We start from the raw sequence: 16170 nt of genomic DNA, 5'->3' as shown, positions 1-16170 counted from the left end.
GGAGGCCATTGCGTTGCAACAAAGGAGTGCAAGGCATTGTAAGTGAGTTTGGGCCTTTTTGTGATTGAGTCCATAATATGGCCCCAATTTGATGGTTTTCGTCCTATTGGGCCTTTTAGAGTAATTCACGGCCCAATATTCATCAAAGTATGAGTTTTATGGCCCATTAGGGCTAATTAGATTTGGTGTGGCCCAATAAGGCCCATTTAGATAAACTAGCCCATTTTAGGCTTATAAGGCCCAAAAAGGTTAAGTTTTATGAAAGTGGGTCCATTTAAGAGTTCTAAGCCCAAAATAGTCAAATTGGAAGCTTATTGGTCCATTAGGCCCAATAAAGAAATCCTAGTCCAAAATGGACTTAAACCGGGATTTTTAGGGTTTCCAACCTTTTGTTGACTATTTGAATGTTTGTATAGAGTATTTGATGGAATTTTGTTGTCATTGAATAAACACCATACATGTTTTCAAGTTTTAGCTACAATGTCATTCTTTGTTAAGTGTTTACAACGTATCAGAATTCCTAGTTGTGACACCAATCCCAACTGCAAGTGACCCAACATCTCCTCCGAATAACAAGCTATTTCACACATGAGTTCCAAATCAATAAGATTTCCTTGATTTATCTTGATGCCCTTCAAATATAGAACCAATCCAATACATAATCACAACAGCTTGATCTATCATCAAACCTGAATCCATTCCTTACCCTTAGACCCTTCGATCGATGCTCTTGGTGTATAGATACCCCAATCCTTATCCTACTGAAAAGAAAATCTTGCACAAAACACCCGCGATTCCCAACTCGATATCTCCCCCAAAAACCAAACCGATACTCAACTCATAACCCGAGATCCACAAATATGCACTAGCATTTCACCCAAAACCTTCTGATTCACGACGACCCCTCACTAGACCGAGATATATAAAGGTTCCCAAACCATCACTGAGACTACCAGTATCACACCGAGTCTAACCACCAGGTTCCCAAGAGTCTAAATAACAAGGCTACCTAGCCTATAAACCCCTCTGTGTCACACACTGGCCATCCATTTAATCCTGCCACTCAAGATCCAAATCCTTGACCCAATGGTCTCTACCAGGTCCCACCTATATTGCCAAAATCACTCGGGCCTTACCCACAGGTCCCACCCAAATTGTACCACATAACGGCCTCGCCTACGGGTCCCACCCATCTAGAGCTACACATGCCCGACTCTGCCTCAGACCCTAATGGTCCTCAACCTAAAATAGAGAAATACTCATCGACAATCCTGACCGGCATGCCTAAGGCATGAATTGATTCCCCCGTCACACTCATGACCACCTCCAACGATAGTTTACCTCGAACTGGTGAAGGTTACGATCCCATCACAGTCTTACAACACTTCGAACCAACCATGGTTTCCACCCCATAGCCTTACTACACCCAACCATTATGACTCCACTTAACTTGAGCCAAAACTTGCATCCAATTAGGTGTTCGAGTCGTACTTCGAATTCCGAAGCCCTCAACCTGGACTCAACCACAAGCCTGTTATGCATAATACAGAAGACGCCCACTAACGGTTGGAAGTATCCTGAACTCCTACTTACACAACCTCAATATAAATGGCCACTTGGGACGTCTCTCCTCTTGGTCAGAATGTGAAACTTGCCCCAATTCACACCCTTCCTACCTCCCGGATAACCTGATCGATTCTCCACCACTAGGATTCGACGAAGCTCTTTCATCCCTTAAATCTGATGGGTTCTCAACCCATCAACCTCATATAGCATGAATCGCCTATGACCTACACTAATCAATACTAACGTTCTATTGTTAGCCAAACTCAATGATCGCCCAATTCGTGAAATCCTGAAGAATACTCTTGAAATCTTAACCAGTCTGATAATCCAAATCATTTCCCATGATACCATACCAATTTCTTAAGTTCCTATGTCGACTAAAAACCACAACCCTTGCCATGCACTGACGAACATTCACTCCAATTTCCATTCTCAAAGAACTACCGAACTTTAACCGTCTTTAACCCATGCGAACATACAACTCCCCTAACATTTCCAATGACGCAAACAACTCATGCAACTGACACCACCATCTTCCTGCTACCTCTCCTCTCCTAGCAACGGTAGTGCTTGAACCCAATAGTTCTTCCATATGCAACTGCCGATCATACAAGAACAAATGATAAAACCATTGAACCCCGACCAAAGATCTTCCAACAACACCCCTGAATTGATCCCGACAAAAACCAGGGTCAACAATGGAACACGCTGAAACCCACTCAACAAGATACGACCCTCTGAAGATTCATCGAAGGCTCTCGACATGCAAAATAACATATCACAATCTACAATAACCCAGACAATAGCAGAGGACCAACCCGAGATACAATTTTCCCAAACTCGAGCAAAATTCCAACACAATACAAATTCCTGATAGCAACCCAAAAGAAACAGAAGATAACATACTTGCAAAAGCATCCGAAGAAATCCTGACCTCCTCCTCCCGAGCTACCCCGAACACCCTGATGACATGGTGCAAAACTCCCAGTCGATCCCAGATGACAAAAAACTAACAATAGGATCCTCCTTCCCGAAGGATTCTAGAGATCCACAAGCTTTGGGCTCCAGACGAGCCCTCAACTGCCCTAATACAACCTCGTCCTAAAAGGCCCCCAGATGACCATCCAAGAGCTCCAAAATTCCTTCCTTAACTAAACCAAAGACCACCATGGTCCATTCCAAAATACCGCGAGTATTCTCCGATGAAATGAACTCCTGCGTCCGCATCGATCAACTTAGTCCGTGCTCCTGAGCCGAAACCAAATCTGAATCCTATTCCTGAGTGCTCAACACCATACCGAAATAACATGCAAAAGATCCGAATATACCCAAGAATCCTCATCCCACATGCTTCCTAGATTCTCCAAGACTTTTCTCGATTCGAGTATGGATCTTGTGCTTCTAGTAGTTTAGAAGATTTGATATAAATTAATTTGACATAAACTAGCTTAAAAGAACCACAAAGTCAAAAGATCGAGATTTTGACTAAACTTAAAAAAAAATACATACCACATGGATCATTTTTACAATTTTGTCAATCTAGAATATCGGTTGAGAAAAGTGATATCTTTACAATACACATAGAATGGTTTAGAAATTTGACATAAATTAATTTTGCAAATATAAAGCATCTCATCTCATGAGAAATAAGCGAATGAGTCGTTAGTTATTCCATGTCTTAAAACTACATCCGTGGCCGTGGTATTCGCGTGGCATAAAATTCACACATCAATAATCATTATTCAGTTCTTGAATAGTCAACATTCACTTCTTCAAGGTTCAAGCAATTGCGTGAGGAATCAACTGCAAATTTCTGTAAAAATCATCATGGATATGTTCAATCACGATCAAGAGTCCCTTCAGATATGAGTTTTTTCCGAGAATTAATCGACAATTTCAGCTCCATATTTTCTGATTCTGGTTCACCATCAAACAGAGCAAATCAAATCCCTAGTTCATCCAATTATCAAAATCGAGCAGCCATGGAAGGGGTGGAGAATGAACGGGCGGCGTATAAGCTTAAGGGATACTTTGATCTGGCAAAAGAAGAGATTGATAAAGCGGTTAGGGCAGAAGAATGGGGTTTAATTGATGATGCTATCTTACATTATCAAAACGCTCAACGTATATTAGGCGAAGCCATTGCTACACCTGTACCATCGTATATAAGTTCCAGGTAATAGATTTTGTTTATCTTTGTGGTGAAGTTTTGTTTTTTTTTATGGTTAGAAGTTTGACAGTGGTTAGTTCGAAAATCAATCAATAAGCCTCATATTGATTAATTGAAAGGGTGTTTCAATTTGCGATTTCAAAGACACTTCTCAGATAATCAGTGGATTAAAGTAATGGATAGTCAGGTGATTTTAGATTTACCTCAAAAATTAGGTTTTCTGGAACAATTCCTTGCATGCTTCTCTAAATCAGTTTGCCAACCACTACAAAATTAGTTTCGATTTCATGATCTTGCTGTCATGTAGAGCAATAGTTTTCAGAATATAAAACTTTTAGAACATCCTAATTACTAAAAATCTATGCTCATTTTCCTCTTCATACTTTCAACAGAGAACTAGAGAAGGTGAAATCTTATCGCCAAAAGATATCAAAATGGCAGGGTCAAGTTTCTGAGAGACTCCGCACTTTAAATCATCGATCAGGTTCTAAGATTTCACACTTCTTTTAGATGATTTCTATATTATTTCATATGATCTTGATTTTTCTTTGCTTTAAGTTCCTTATGCTGCCTTTTTCTGGATTTTCTGCTCACAGGTGGCACGTCAATAAACAAGGTACGCATTCGTCTAACTAAAGTGTAAGTTTATATATCTAGTTTATACATCATCTTTGGTATTAAAATTGGCGATTCCTTTAAATTATCATGTAATGCATGCATTTATGACATAAAGGATAGTTATAGGAGAGTAACTACTAATGTTTGTATATAGGGCTACATGCAAGAAATACCAATATTCTTTAATTTATCTCTGTATTATAGCCTCCTGTTTTCGTTTCTTTCTATCACAGAATTGTCAGTTTTTTTTTTCCTATCAAGACATTGGACTTTAAAAAATCTACCGAATTATATCATTATACTTTCGATTTCTTTTATTATTAAGACATTATACTTCGAAAAATCTATCCAATTATAACACAGAGAGTTTTTTTGTATTTAGATAATATTGCTATAATTGATTGATTTTTCAAAGTACAATACTGTAATTGGAAGAATTGAAAGTAGGATGCTATAATAAACAAATCAATGAAAGTACATTGCTATTTCTGCAGAACACCTCTACTCATTTACAAGCTACTCCAGTCTCTCCATTGAAGCATAATCCTACAAAATCAGTGTCACAAAAGTCTTCTGGTGCTTCCAGTTTACGTGGTGCTGTTACACGAAATCAGAGTAACAAAGCAATGAACACAACAAAGCCTGTTCAAGAATCTAATAGTGGTCTTGATTCAAAATTGGTTGAAATGATAAATTCTGTTATTGTTGACAAAAGTCCATCTGTCAAATGGGAAGATATTGGTAAGACAAAAGCAAAGCACTTTTTATCTGTTTGTGTAATATATCATCCTACTTTACATTTCTTTCTATTGCAGCATTGTACTTTCATTTTCTTTTTCATATTAAGGCATTATACATTCAAAAGTCACCCAATTATGGTGTTTTACTTTCTTTCTATTCTTATTAGGACATTATACGTTGAAAAATCTATCCAATTATAGCAGTAAAATCTGCTTTATATGTGGATTTTTCAAAGTACAATGATGGATCTAATAAACAGATCAATTAAAGTACATTGTTATCTTTGTATTTAACTCTAATTTTACATACTTTTTCTTTGTAAAAGATTTTTTTTTTTAAGTTTTTAAAACTCATAACTGATTGTGTGATTGCAGCTGGCCTTGAAAAAGCTAAACAAGCTTTGCTGGAAATGGTAATCCTGCCAACTAAAAGAAAAGATCTATTCACAGGCCTTCGTAGACCTGCTAAAGGTATTCTTACAATTGAAGTACTTTTTATACTCATGTTAAATACAACAAACAAATAGCAATTTACTTTCATATATTTGTGTATTATAGCTTTCTTCTTCCATTTCTTTTTCATTACAACATTCTATTTGTGTAATTTCATTTTTTTTTTCTTATAATGACACTATAGAAAACTATATCCAATTATAGCAGTGGAAAGATTTCTATTTACATGGATACATTGCTATAGGATGCTGTTTCTTGTGTTTAATTTTTTATACCCAATGAATGTATCAGTATTTTCTTAGTGTGTTGTTTGTTTTCTTTGAGGTTTGCTTCTTTTTGGTCCACCTGGCACTGGTAAGACCATGCTTGCAAAGGCAGTTGCTTCGGAATCACAAGCAACCTTTTTCAGCATCTCTGCTTCCTCTTTAACATCAAAATGGGTATGCTTTTTTGTCCTTCATGATTCTAAGTTTCCAACTTTGCCCTTTCTTGATGTTGATATTTCTCACTCGCATCATATGTTGGTGCTTAACTGAAACAGGTGGGAGAAGGTGAAAAACTTGTTCGGACCCTTTTTGCAGTTGCTGTTGAACGACAACCCTCTGTGATATTCATGGATGAGGTATGCTGATGAGGGCATTTACGTCTTTTGCACAAATGAGAGTGCTATGAACTTACTTTTAAAGATTAAATCAAACACAATAACAGAAAATCAAAAGCTTCACTATGTTGATAATTCACTCAAAATACGACCCCAAAATGAACCAAGATTTTTCACAAAAGATGCTCCATTCTCCTTCCCCACTATCCTCTTATAATATCTGTCATAAAAAACTATATTAAGGACAATACCTGAAATACCCCTCCACTAAAAGGTCCTCTGCATTTTGCTTGAGTTTCCCATATTGCCCTTACCTAAGATACGCGGCTGAAATGGATGTGTAGCAGAGAGATGGAGAGGGAGCCCCTTATGTTTGACATGTGTCAACATCTAATTTGATTTTTTTTTTTTTTTTGTGTGTGATTTATAGATTGATAGTGTGATGTCAGCAAGAACATCTAATGAGCATGATGCTAGCAGAAGATTGAAGTCAGAGTTTCTAGTTCAGTTTGATGGGGTTACCTCAAACTCCAATGATCTAGTAATTGTTATCGGTATAACCTTCATACAATAATACTATAATTGAAAAATCTAATCTACCTAATCATATCATTCTACTTATTATTATTATTTTCCTTATTAGAACATTATACTTTGAAAATTTTACCCAATTATAGCAGTGAAAATTGCTTTGTGTTTAATAACATTGCTATGAACAAATAGAAGTAGGATGCTATAATAAACATATGAACGAAAGTACATTGCTATTTCCTGCATTTAACCCGTATTATTGTACCTTGTTATTAATGTAGGTGCAACGAATAAGCCACAAGAATTAGATGATGCTGTCCTTAGGAGATTGGTAAGTTTTCTGCTGCATGGTTCATTCAATAATTTAATAATAAGTTTTTGTATAAAATAGTAGAATCATGGCACCATAACAATTCTCTTCTATTTTTTTTTTATATTATATCATGATGTCATCTCACTTTCATTCCTTTCTATTAAAACCTTGTAATTTGAATCATTTTTAACAACACATTGTACTTTGGAGAATCTACTCAGTTAAAGTGTTGTGCTTTTATCCATTTACTTGATTATTATAACAATGAAAATTGCTTTCTATTCTGATGGCATTGCTATAATTAGGTTTAAAAAAAATAGGATGTTGTAATAAAAAGAAATAAGAATAGGTTGCTATAATAAACAAATAAAAGAAAGTACATTGCTATTTCTCACATTTTGACACTTTTTATATTTGCATTCATGAATCAGGTGAAGAGAATATACATCCCATTGCCAAATGCAAATGTTCGAAAAAATCTTCTCAAGCACAAACTCAAGGGTCAAGCATTTTCCTTACCAAGTGAGAATATATTCCCTTTTTTTTTTAAATACTTTTCCATTAATAATTAACTTTATATATATATATATATATATATATATATATATATATATATATATATATATATATATATATATATATATATATATATATATATACATGATCTTTTTCTAATAGTGCTTTTGTTGTACAGGTGGAGATTTGGAAAGGCTTGTGAAAGACACAGAGGGTAAGATGGTTTATCAGTATTTTGAAAACTGTTTTTAACTAAATGCAAGAAATAGCAATGTAATTTCATTTATCAGTTTAGATTATTTTTTAAAACCCGGTGATTGGGAATTTTATTTTTTTAATAAAAAGATCAAAAAATATAATGGTTTAATGTATTTTTGTCCCTTTTTTGTACTTATACAAATAATATTTGTGTAATGTGGTGATCTTGTAGGGTATTCTGGGAGTGATCTGCAAGCTTTGTGTGAAGAAGCTGCAATGATGCCAATAAGAGAACTTGGTTCAAACATTCTCACAGTCAAGGCTGATCAGGTAAAATTACCCATTTGCCCATTTTCCGAACTGTTAAAATACACATGTATACAACCAACATTTCACCTTTTTTTTTCTAACTTATGCAGTAAAGTGTTTTTATAATACAAAATATGCAACCGCATTTCAGTTTAGTACCAAAAGATGTAAAATTATTGGTATCATGTCTAATCAAAAGACCAAAATACCCTTGATATAGAATGGTAATTAATCTCCAATTGTTTTTACTAGGTACGACGATTAAAATATGGAGATTTCCAAAAAGCTATGGCTGTGATCCGACCAAGCTATGTAAAAAGCAAGTGGGAAGAACTTGACAATTGGAACAAAGAGTTTGGATCTAACTAATTAATATACAACCCTTAATTAAACAACTAATTAATGTTTAAGGTACAACTTTTATTGCATGAAGTACAAGTGCTGTTGATTGTACTTCAAAGTTATTAGACTAGCTTTTTATATTTTGATGGCATTTTGAATTCTACAATATGTATAGAAATGTATTGGTATATGATTTATGAGTTGAAGTTTGGTTGTAGATGTGGATAGTTTAAAAGGAAAATAAATAAAGGAACAACTTCTGATTGTTAATTTCCATTTAGGAAAGTACTTTTTTTTTTGTCTTTAGAAAATAGCAACCAACGTTTCTTTGCTTCTATTTCATGTAATGTATTTTTGTTATTTATCACAAAAATAGCAACATACTCTTATATTTCATTACAATAAAACTTAACTAACAACCTAAAATGGAAGAAATCAAAAGTAGAGCTCTATGGATTATGAATTACGATACCTGATATTTTAGAGTTATTTGGTTGTTGATTTGATTTTCGATGTTTTATCTCGCTAAAATATAAATAAATTGGAAATAACTTCTTAACAAAAATATTAATGTCTTTGCAAGATAAATAAAAACAAACATTGGTTATATATATTTTTTATTGTTAGCTAAAAACTAAAAAATCATCGAAAGTTCCTCTTATAATTAGTCAAAACTATTGGAAAGGCGTCTTTTATCCATCCAAATTTGTGTTCTTTTTGTGAGAATTCTTACAACCTTGTTGCACTCACCAATAGTCAAACCCTCAAAAATTGTTCATATTCACAAAAAGTTTGTTATCAAGTTCCTCTGTGCTCTCTGTGCCAAAACTCTATAGAATGTCTTTGTTGCCTCCCTAATCTCTAAACCGATTATTTATGTCAACTTTTTCAAGCTGTTAATAAGAGGATCTCAAATCTAGGAGCATATGAAGGATTGTTTAGTTATATCATCTAATCCATCTCCAGTTTCCTTGTGTTTGATTTAAATGGTGAGCATCTCTTCCATTTACTCGAGCCTTGCCAAATACACGACACAACTTCCAGTATTAAAAAAATTTCTTACCTCTCCATTTTCTGTAAGAATTGAACCAAGTATTTTTTTTCATGGATGAAAAAAGAAGCCACAGGATTGCATTCGTAAAGTTTTCACGTAACTTTGACAACCTTATGGGGGATGCCTATATATCGGAAGTATAACAAGGACACAAGAACTAACCAAGAGAAAAATAATCATAAAAAGATTATACAAGATATTGATGTACTCCAAAAGGAATATTGAATTCTTGGAATATGTAGCTGTGAACATAACACTCAATGGGAAAAAAAGATGGGTTAGTTAGTGGTATAGGTAATATGCACAAAGAAGTTTCGGGAGGGGCTGATTTGTTACATTTCAATGACAAGGGTTTGTTTGATCAATTGTATAAAGTTTAGGGGTTGTAATACGCGTGCGTGCATACGAAAAAATAAAAGTGGCTTCGCCCGGGTTCGAACCGGAGACCTTCAGTGTGTTAGACTGACGTGATAACCAACTACGCCACGAAACCATTTGCTTTAACTTTCTAATTTAATATAATTATCATCAATTCTACGAAGTTTTTACGTAAATTAAATAAAAAAAAGGAGAGATGGCTTCGCCCGGGTTCGAACCGGAGACCTTCAGTGTGTTAGACTGACGTGATAACCAACTACACCACGAAACCTATTTGTGTTTTTGACTAATTTCAGCATTAATTAAACGTGCATTAATTTAATTTGATTAGCATTTTAGTGGTCATTTCTTTTTACTTATTTAGCTTAATATTAAATAGTTAAAAGACATTAGGCATATCTTAATCGGTAAAGTGGTGAGACTGCCACTTCATGTTTTAAGAATTACGACGTTCCATTCTCCCTAACTACCCTCCATGAGTTGTACATAAAAAAAAAAATCATAATATGGATATATTATGAAGGATGTTCAGGAGAAACATAAAAAATGATAATGTGTCTCTCAAAGTTTTAATCTTATATTATATAATCATAATAGATATACTCTATTTAATTATTTAATATTTAAACTTTAACTTAGGTTATGTTTGGCATATTAGCTGAAAAGCTAACTACTAAATAAAAAGTTAGCTGATAAAAACGTTTGGTAAAATTAACTGAAAAATATAAAATGACTAAAAAATGACATTTAAAAAGATTGCATTTTTATAATTAGTTAAGAGGTATATTTGAAATTTTTTAAAAAAACTCATAAAAAACTAGTATAAGTAGTTTTTTTTTTTTTTTTTTTTTTTTTTTTTTTTTTTTTTTTAAAGTTAGCTTATAAGCTATTTTTTTGTTTGTCAAACATGACAACTTAAAAAAGCTTGAAAAATAAATAACTGTGACACGCCAAATACAGTCTTAGACTATTATTGAGGTTACTAAATCAATGTGGTTCCGGATAAATATTTATGTTATAATTTAAATTTTTTATATTAGTATCTAATGTGATGACAACAATTGACAAATTCAATTTCATTAAAAGTAGTCGTAAAATTAACCCCAACAAGAATTGCCCATTTTGCGTTCTTCCTACCATGGTGGCGGTAATTTTTTTAGCGGTTAAGGAACCTCCGTTCCTTGACCTTTATTTTCCTGTGTAGCGTGGTCTTCTTTCCACTCCCAGTTCCTTACCTAACTCGTCTCCTCGTCAACATCCTTGGGCTCAGTCTCCTCAAGCCCAACAACACGTTATGTTGCACTAATAAATCAGCATGGCCTAATTACCCATTTGCTTCATCCGATCAGACCACCAGTTTACCACAAGCATTTTCAACAATGACTCTTCAAGATTCGGGCAACGCTGATTGATACATGGACACCGGGGCCACCGCCCACCTTCATGTCGACCCAAGTATCCTCAAGTCTTTTAGTAATAATTGCACAAATTCTAATTTCTCAATCTTAGTCGGTAATGGATCTCGCATTCCCGTTCCTAAAATGGGTCACAACAATCTTGGTTATAACCCATGTCACACTATTACCTTAAAACACGTTCTCATTACTCCCCAAAATTATCAAAAACCTTGTTTATGTGCGAAAATTTACTCGTGATAATAAATGCTCTACTAAATTTGATGAATTTGGTTTTTCTGTGAAGAACATTTTGACAAAACACATCCTCCTTCGATTTGATAGCATCAGTTACCTCTATCATGTTACAGTCCAACTCCTCAAGCTTTTCTCAGTGTCGGGTTGTCCACGTGGCATCAACGACCCGATCATCCTGTTTCTCAAGTTTTCAAGCATTTATTATCTAAAAATCTCATTACATATAATAAAAAGGATTCCCCATTACTTTGCCATGCTTGTCAACTTGGCAAGCATGTCCGCTTATCTTTTTCTTTATCTAAAAATGAAGCTTTATTTCCTTTTCAAGTTGTTTTGACGTTCGCTTTCGAAAGTCATAGTGGTATTAAATATTATGTCATCTTTCTTGATCAGTTTTCTCATTTTTTTGTAGGTGTATCCTTTGCGTAATAAATCTGAAGTGTTCTCCAAGCTTGTCACATTTCATGCTTATATAAAAAATCAATTTCACACCGACATCCAAAATTTTCAATCTGACAACAGGAAAGAATTTGATAACTCCCACTTCCATGATCTTTGCACCACTCATGGCATACACATGCGTTTTTCATGTCCTTACACCTTTCAACAAAACAGTAAATCCGAACGCATGCTTTGCACCATCAATAACATCATTCACACTCTTCTTTTCCAAGCTCACTTACCCCCCCTCCCCCCCACCTATTGGGTTGAAGCTCTTCATATGGCCACTCACCTCCTCAATATCCTTCCATCCACCACACTTCAAAACGACTCCCCATACCACAAACTATTCCAAAAATTTCCAAAATATAATCACCTTCTTGTTTTCAGTTGTCTTTGTTTCCCGCACATCAACAATACCAACAAACTTCAACTTCGCTCTATTTTGTGCATTTTTCTCGGTTACCCCACAAATCATAAATGCTATCATTGTCCTAACCTTCAAACAAATCAAATAATTATTTCCCGTCATGTAACTTTTGATGAAACCATCTTTCCTTTCGGTTCCATGACACCAAATCAATCACCCAATTATGATTTTCTTCACATCAATGACACTCGTAAAATGTTTAATCATCCGTCTCATCGAGCCCAACCTCTTGTTTTTCTAACCGATAACCCATCTTCAACTACCACCTCCTTTGTTCCCGACCCAACATCTTCTTTCGTACATGCCTCTACTTCAGCTCCTGTTTCTTCCTCTGTTGTGTTCGGTCCACCTCGCAATACTGGAAATCCTTACCTTCATCCCACTCACTCTCGGATCCCTTCATCTTAATCTTGTGTCACAGTCAATCCGACTCCTACCATCACTTATCCTATGACCACTCATAAATGTCACGACATCGTGAAACCCATAAATAAACTTAGTCTTCATGTTGACACATCGTCCTCTCCCCTTCTACATAACTATTTTGATGCCTTTTGAGATCCTAACTAGTTAAATGATATGAAAGATGAGTTTAATGCTCTTATTTCTAACAAGACTTGGAAACTTATGCCTCGCCCCCTGATGCTAATGTGATTAACTGCATTTGGTTCTTTAGGCAGAAGCATAATGCATATGGATCTTTAGCAAGGTACAAGGTGCGACTTGTGGAAAATGGTCGAATTCAAAAAACTGGTATTGATTGTGATGAGCCGTTTATCCCGATTGTTAAACCGGCTACGATGCGTACTGTTCTTAGCTTGGCCATCTCTCATCAGTGGTCGGTCCATCAGTTGGATGTGAAGAATGCTTTTCCTCAAGGGCGTCTTCATGAGACTTTTTATATGCATCTGCTTGTAGGTTTTTGCGACCCGTTTGCTCCTCATCATGTGTTTCTATTGAACAAGTCCTTATATGGAATTAAACAAGCACCTCGAGAATGGTACCACCAATTTTCTTAGTTTATCACCATCCGCGGTTTTACTAACAACAAATTTGAAACTTCTCTTTTTATTTACAGATATGGTGTAACATCCTGAGCTTTTAGGTATTTTCAAATCCTCAATTTGGTTTTAATTATTCCCTTTTTGGTCCCTTGATTATGATAAAGTAACCCTAAGAGGCCCTAGGGGCAAAAATGGAAATTATAGAAGCATGAGTAGTATGTTGGGCGTACATGTGAGTACACTAAGTATACTAGGGTGCGCCTTAGTACGCTGGGTGTACACATATGTACACTGGGTGTACTAATGTCTAGGAGAAACCCTTAATTTTTAGGGTTTGGAGGGTATTTAAGCACCATTATGGATCATTTTGCTTCACTCTTTCGCCTCCATGTTTTTGAGACGTTCTTAGAAAACCCTAGTCCATAAGTGAGAGTTTTGGAGCCTAAAGTGTGTTATTTGTGTAGTTAAAGGAATACGAAGTGCATCAAGGAGTCAAGGAAGGAAGGCTAGCTTGTAGATCTTGATTCATCATCTGTTTTGGAAGCTCCAGAAGGTAAAAACTTGCTACCTTTGTGTTTATTTCTCTTAGATCTCTTCTTGGTATCTTATTGGCATTCTTTTGTCCCCAAAAGTCCCATTGTTATGCTTGATTTGTTTTGGACGTCTTAAGCTGTCCTTTCAGACCCTATGAAGGGTTCTAAGTTATAAAAATGAGGTCCCTTTGGCTAGTTTGGCTTCATGTTGCTTATAGGAGGTCTTACTGTATTAAGACCATGTATTAAGTACTTTTTGGACGTCCAAAGTCTTAAAGTTTGAGAGTTTATGGTTCTGAGATATATTTGGTCGATGGATCTGGAATTTGGGCTTAAGTGCTTAAGCCATTAAACACTTATTAGAGTTTTGAACTCTACGAGGTTACGCCCCACGTACCCAGTCAACGCCCCCGTTTCCAGTCAATGCGAGACTTGTGTACGCCCTGCTTACCTTCGCGGTACGCCAACGTATGCCTTATGTTGGGCTTTTGCGAATTGGGATTCAGATTTGAGCCCGTTTGGCTTAGGCCCTTATTGGGTTTTCTGACTAGGAGTGTTTTCGGCTAGTTATGGAATTGAACCTTAGGATGAGGCCCAATTAAGCAGTTGGGCCCAATTTGGAAAATTAGTCCAATTATGGGCCTTGTGTAATTTGGGCCTTTTTGCATCAAGAATTGGGCTTGGGTCTTGGCCCAATTAAGTAAAATTTAGAATGGACATTATGGCTATTAATTATAAATGCTGACCCAAATTGTTAATTGGATGTTTATTTATTGTGATAGTTCGGGATTTTTCGTGAGTCAGCGACCGTTGATTTTTGTGTGATACGTCAGTGTGAGGTGAGTTGTCCTCACTGTACTTACGGATCGAAGGCACCAATGCCGGCCTATTGGATTGATATCCAGTTGTGGATGCTATTATATTGTTATGGTCTCTAGATCGGTATCCTAGTAGATAGGATGTTGTTATGCTTAGTGATGTGTAGATCTATGTGACTGGATGTAGACTGTTATATGATTATCTATTATATGTGCACATGATTTGTTGGTGGATGGGGCTTCACTGCTTTGTGCATAAGTCAACAAGCCGAGGCATTCCAACCCGACGATTGAGGGTCTAGGGTATTCCATCCCGATGATGATTGGACCTATAGTATGTTGGCATTCCAACCCGATGGTTGAGGGCCTAGGGTATTCCATCCCGAGGATGTTTGGACCCATAGTGCATTGGCATTCCAACTCGATGGTTGAGGGGCCTGGGGTATTCTAACCTGATGGTTGATTGCGCCCAAAGTATGTTGTTATTATAACTGTGTTATTTGTTATGTATTGGTATTTTAGGGGAACTCACTAAGCTTTGGGCTTACAGTTTGGATTATGTTTTAGGTACCTCAGTGGATTGCGGGAAGACAAAGGCTTGATCATGCACCTCCTCATGTTTTGATTTTACATTTTTGGGATTTCTCTGATTTGAAACTTATTTTGAAAACAAATTGTAATAAATGATGGTTTTGTGGTTGTTTAAAAAGTTTAAAAATTTCAAGAACTTTTAGAATGTTACAAGTTGGTATCAGATCCTTGGTTTGAGTGAATTAGAGGAACACTCGTGTGAATCCAATCTCAAACTAAGGAAATATTTTCAAATGGTTTTCAAAATACTCAAGGAGGATGTGATGTGTACGATCAGCCGAAGCCAGTAAGTATACTCCAAAATACCATACTGTTATTTGATATTTTGATATGTTAAAGCAGCATGCTAGTGATAGGTTAGGGATCTTTAGGAATGCATGATAGAATTGCCTGATAGCCTAGGGCCTTTCTTTTATGGAATTGACATCATTACTGTTGTTGCTTAATGCATGTATCTGATGGGTTTTATGCATAAGAAACATTCCTATGTGATCATACAAACCCTAATGCTTGGATCTAGGTTTCTCTATTGAACATGCTTTGATTCCAAGACTTACAAACCCTAATCTAGCATACTAATAACAAAAACAACATGTAGAATCAGATCTAGATGTTTACCTCTTCAAATGTTGGCTTAGATCTTCCTTTCTTCTTCTCTTAAGCTTAGAGTCACAAATGCAACTCCTCTAATGGTTCACAAACCCCACAAGCAAGAAGGCAATATGAGAGAGGGTGAGAGAGGCTAGAAATCGGCCTAGGGTACTCTTAGAATCAAGTGGTAGCCGAATTCAATGCCCTAGGGGTCATATTTATACTTACAGGCTACTAGGGTTTCAGTCTAAACCCTAATGGACAGCTTAGCCACCAAGCAGCCCAAGGAACCTTCTGGAATAAGGCCTTGGACGAAAGTAT

The 16170-nt window shown here is 35.9% G+C and overlaps 1 protein-coding gene and 2 non-coding genes across 3 annotated transcripts; 1 reads left to right on the top strand and 2 right to left on the bottom strand.

Annotated features, from left to right (window-relative positions):
• Positions 1-3225: 3225 nt before the first annotated feature.
• LOC111919020 (uncharacterized) lies at positions 3226-8627 on the top strand. Its single transcript, XM_023914628.3, has 13 exons — positions 3226-3742; positions 4129-4220; positions 4333-4352; positions 4849-5095; positions 5470-5565; positions 5872-5987; positions 6089-6169; positions 6579-6702; positions 6961-7010; positions 7424-7514; positions 7687-7722; positions 7939-8036; positions 8268-8627. Exons 1-13 carry the CDS (start codon positions 3432-3434, stop codon positions 8382-8384), a joined length of 1479 nt encoding a protein of 492 aa, XP_023770396.1. The 5' UTR covers positions 3226-3431; the 3' UTR covers positions 8385-8627.
• A 1203-nt stretch (positions 8628-9830) lies between these two features.
• On the bottom strand, positions 9831-9904 carry TRNAV-AAC (transfer RNA valine (anticodon AAC)). The gene has a single exon. It is a non-coding gene; the product is annotated as a tRNA-Val (tRNA).
• An 82-nt stretch (positions 9905-9986) lies between these two features.
• On the bottom strand, positions 9987-10060 carry TRNAV-AAC (transfer RNA valine (anticodon AAC)). Its single transcript has one exon. It is a non-coding gene; the product is annotated as a tRNA-Val (tRNA).
• Between the last annotated feature and the right edge of the window lie 6110 nt (positions 10061-16170).

The sequence above is a fragment of the Lactuca sativa genome, chromosome 3 (assembly GCF_002870075.4).
Source record: "Lactuca sativa cultivar Salinas chromosome 3, Lsat_Salinas_v11, whole genome shotgun sequence".
NCBI classification, from domain to species: Eukaryota; Viridiplantae; Streptophyta; class Magnoliopsida; order Asterales; family Asteraceae; genus Lactuca; species Lactuca sativa.
This window is presented reverse-complemented; position numbering and strand designations above follow the sequence as displayed.

Excerpts from the sequence above, each read along its gene's own strand:
- LOC111919020 (XM_023914628.3), top strand. The coding sequence starts at position 3,432 with ATGAGTTTTTTCCGAGAATTAATCGACAATTTCAGCTCCATATTTTCT. Across the intron at positions 7,011-7,423 it reads ATGCTGTCCTTAGGAGATTG|GTGAAGAGAATATACATCCC; the intron begins GTAAGTTTTCTG and ends TTCATGAATCAG. Across the intron at positions 7,723-7,938 it reads GCTTGTGAAAGACACAGAGG|GGTATTCTGGGAGTGATCTG; the intron begins GTAAGATGGTTT and ends GTGATCTTGTAG.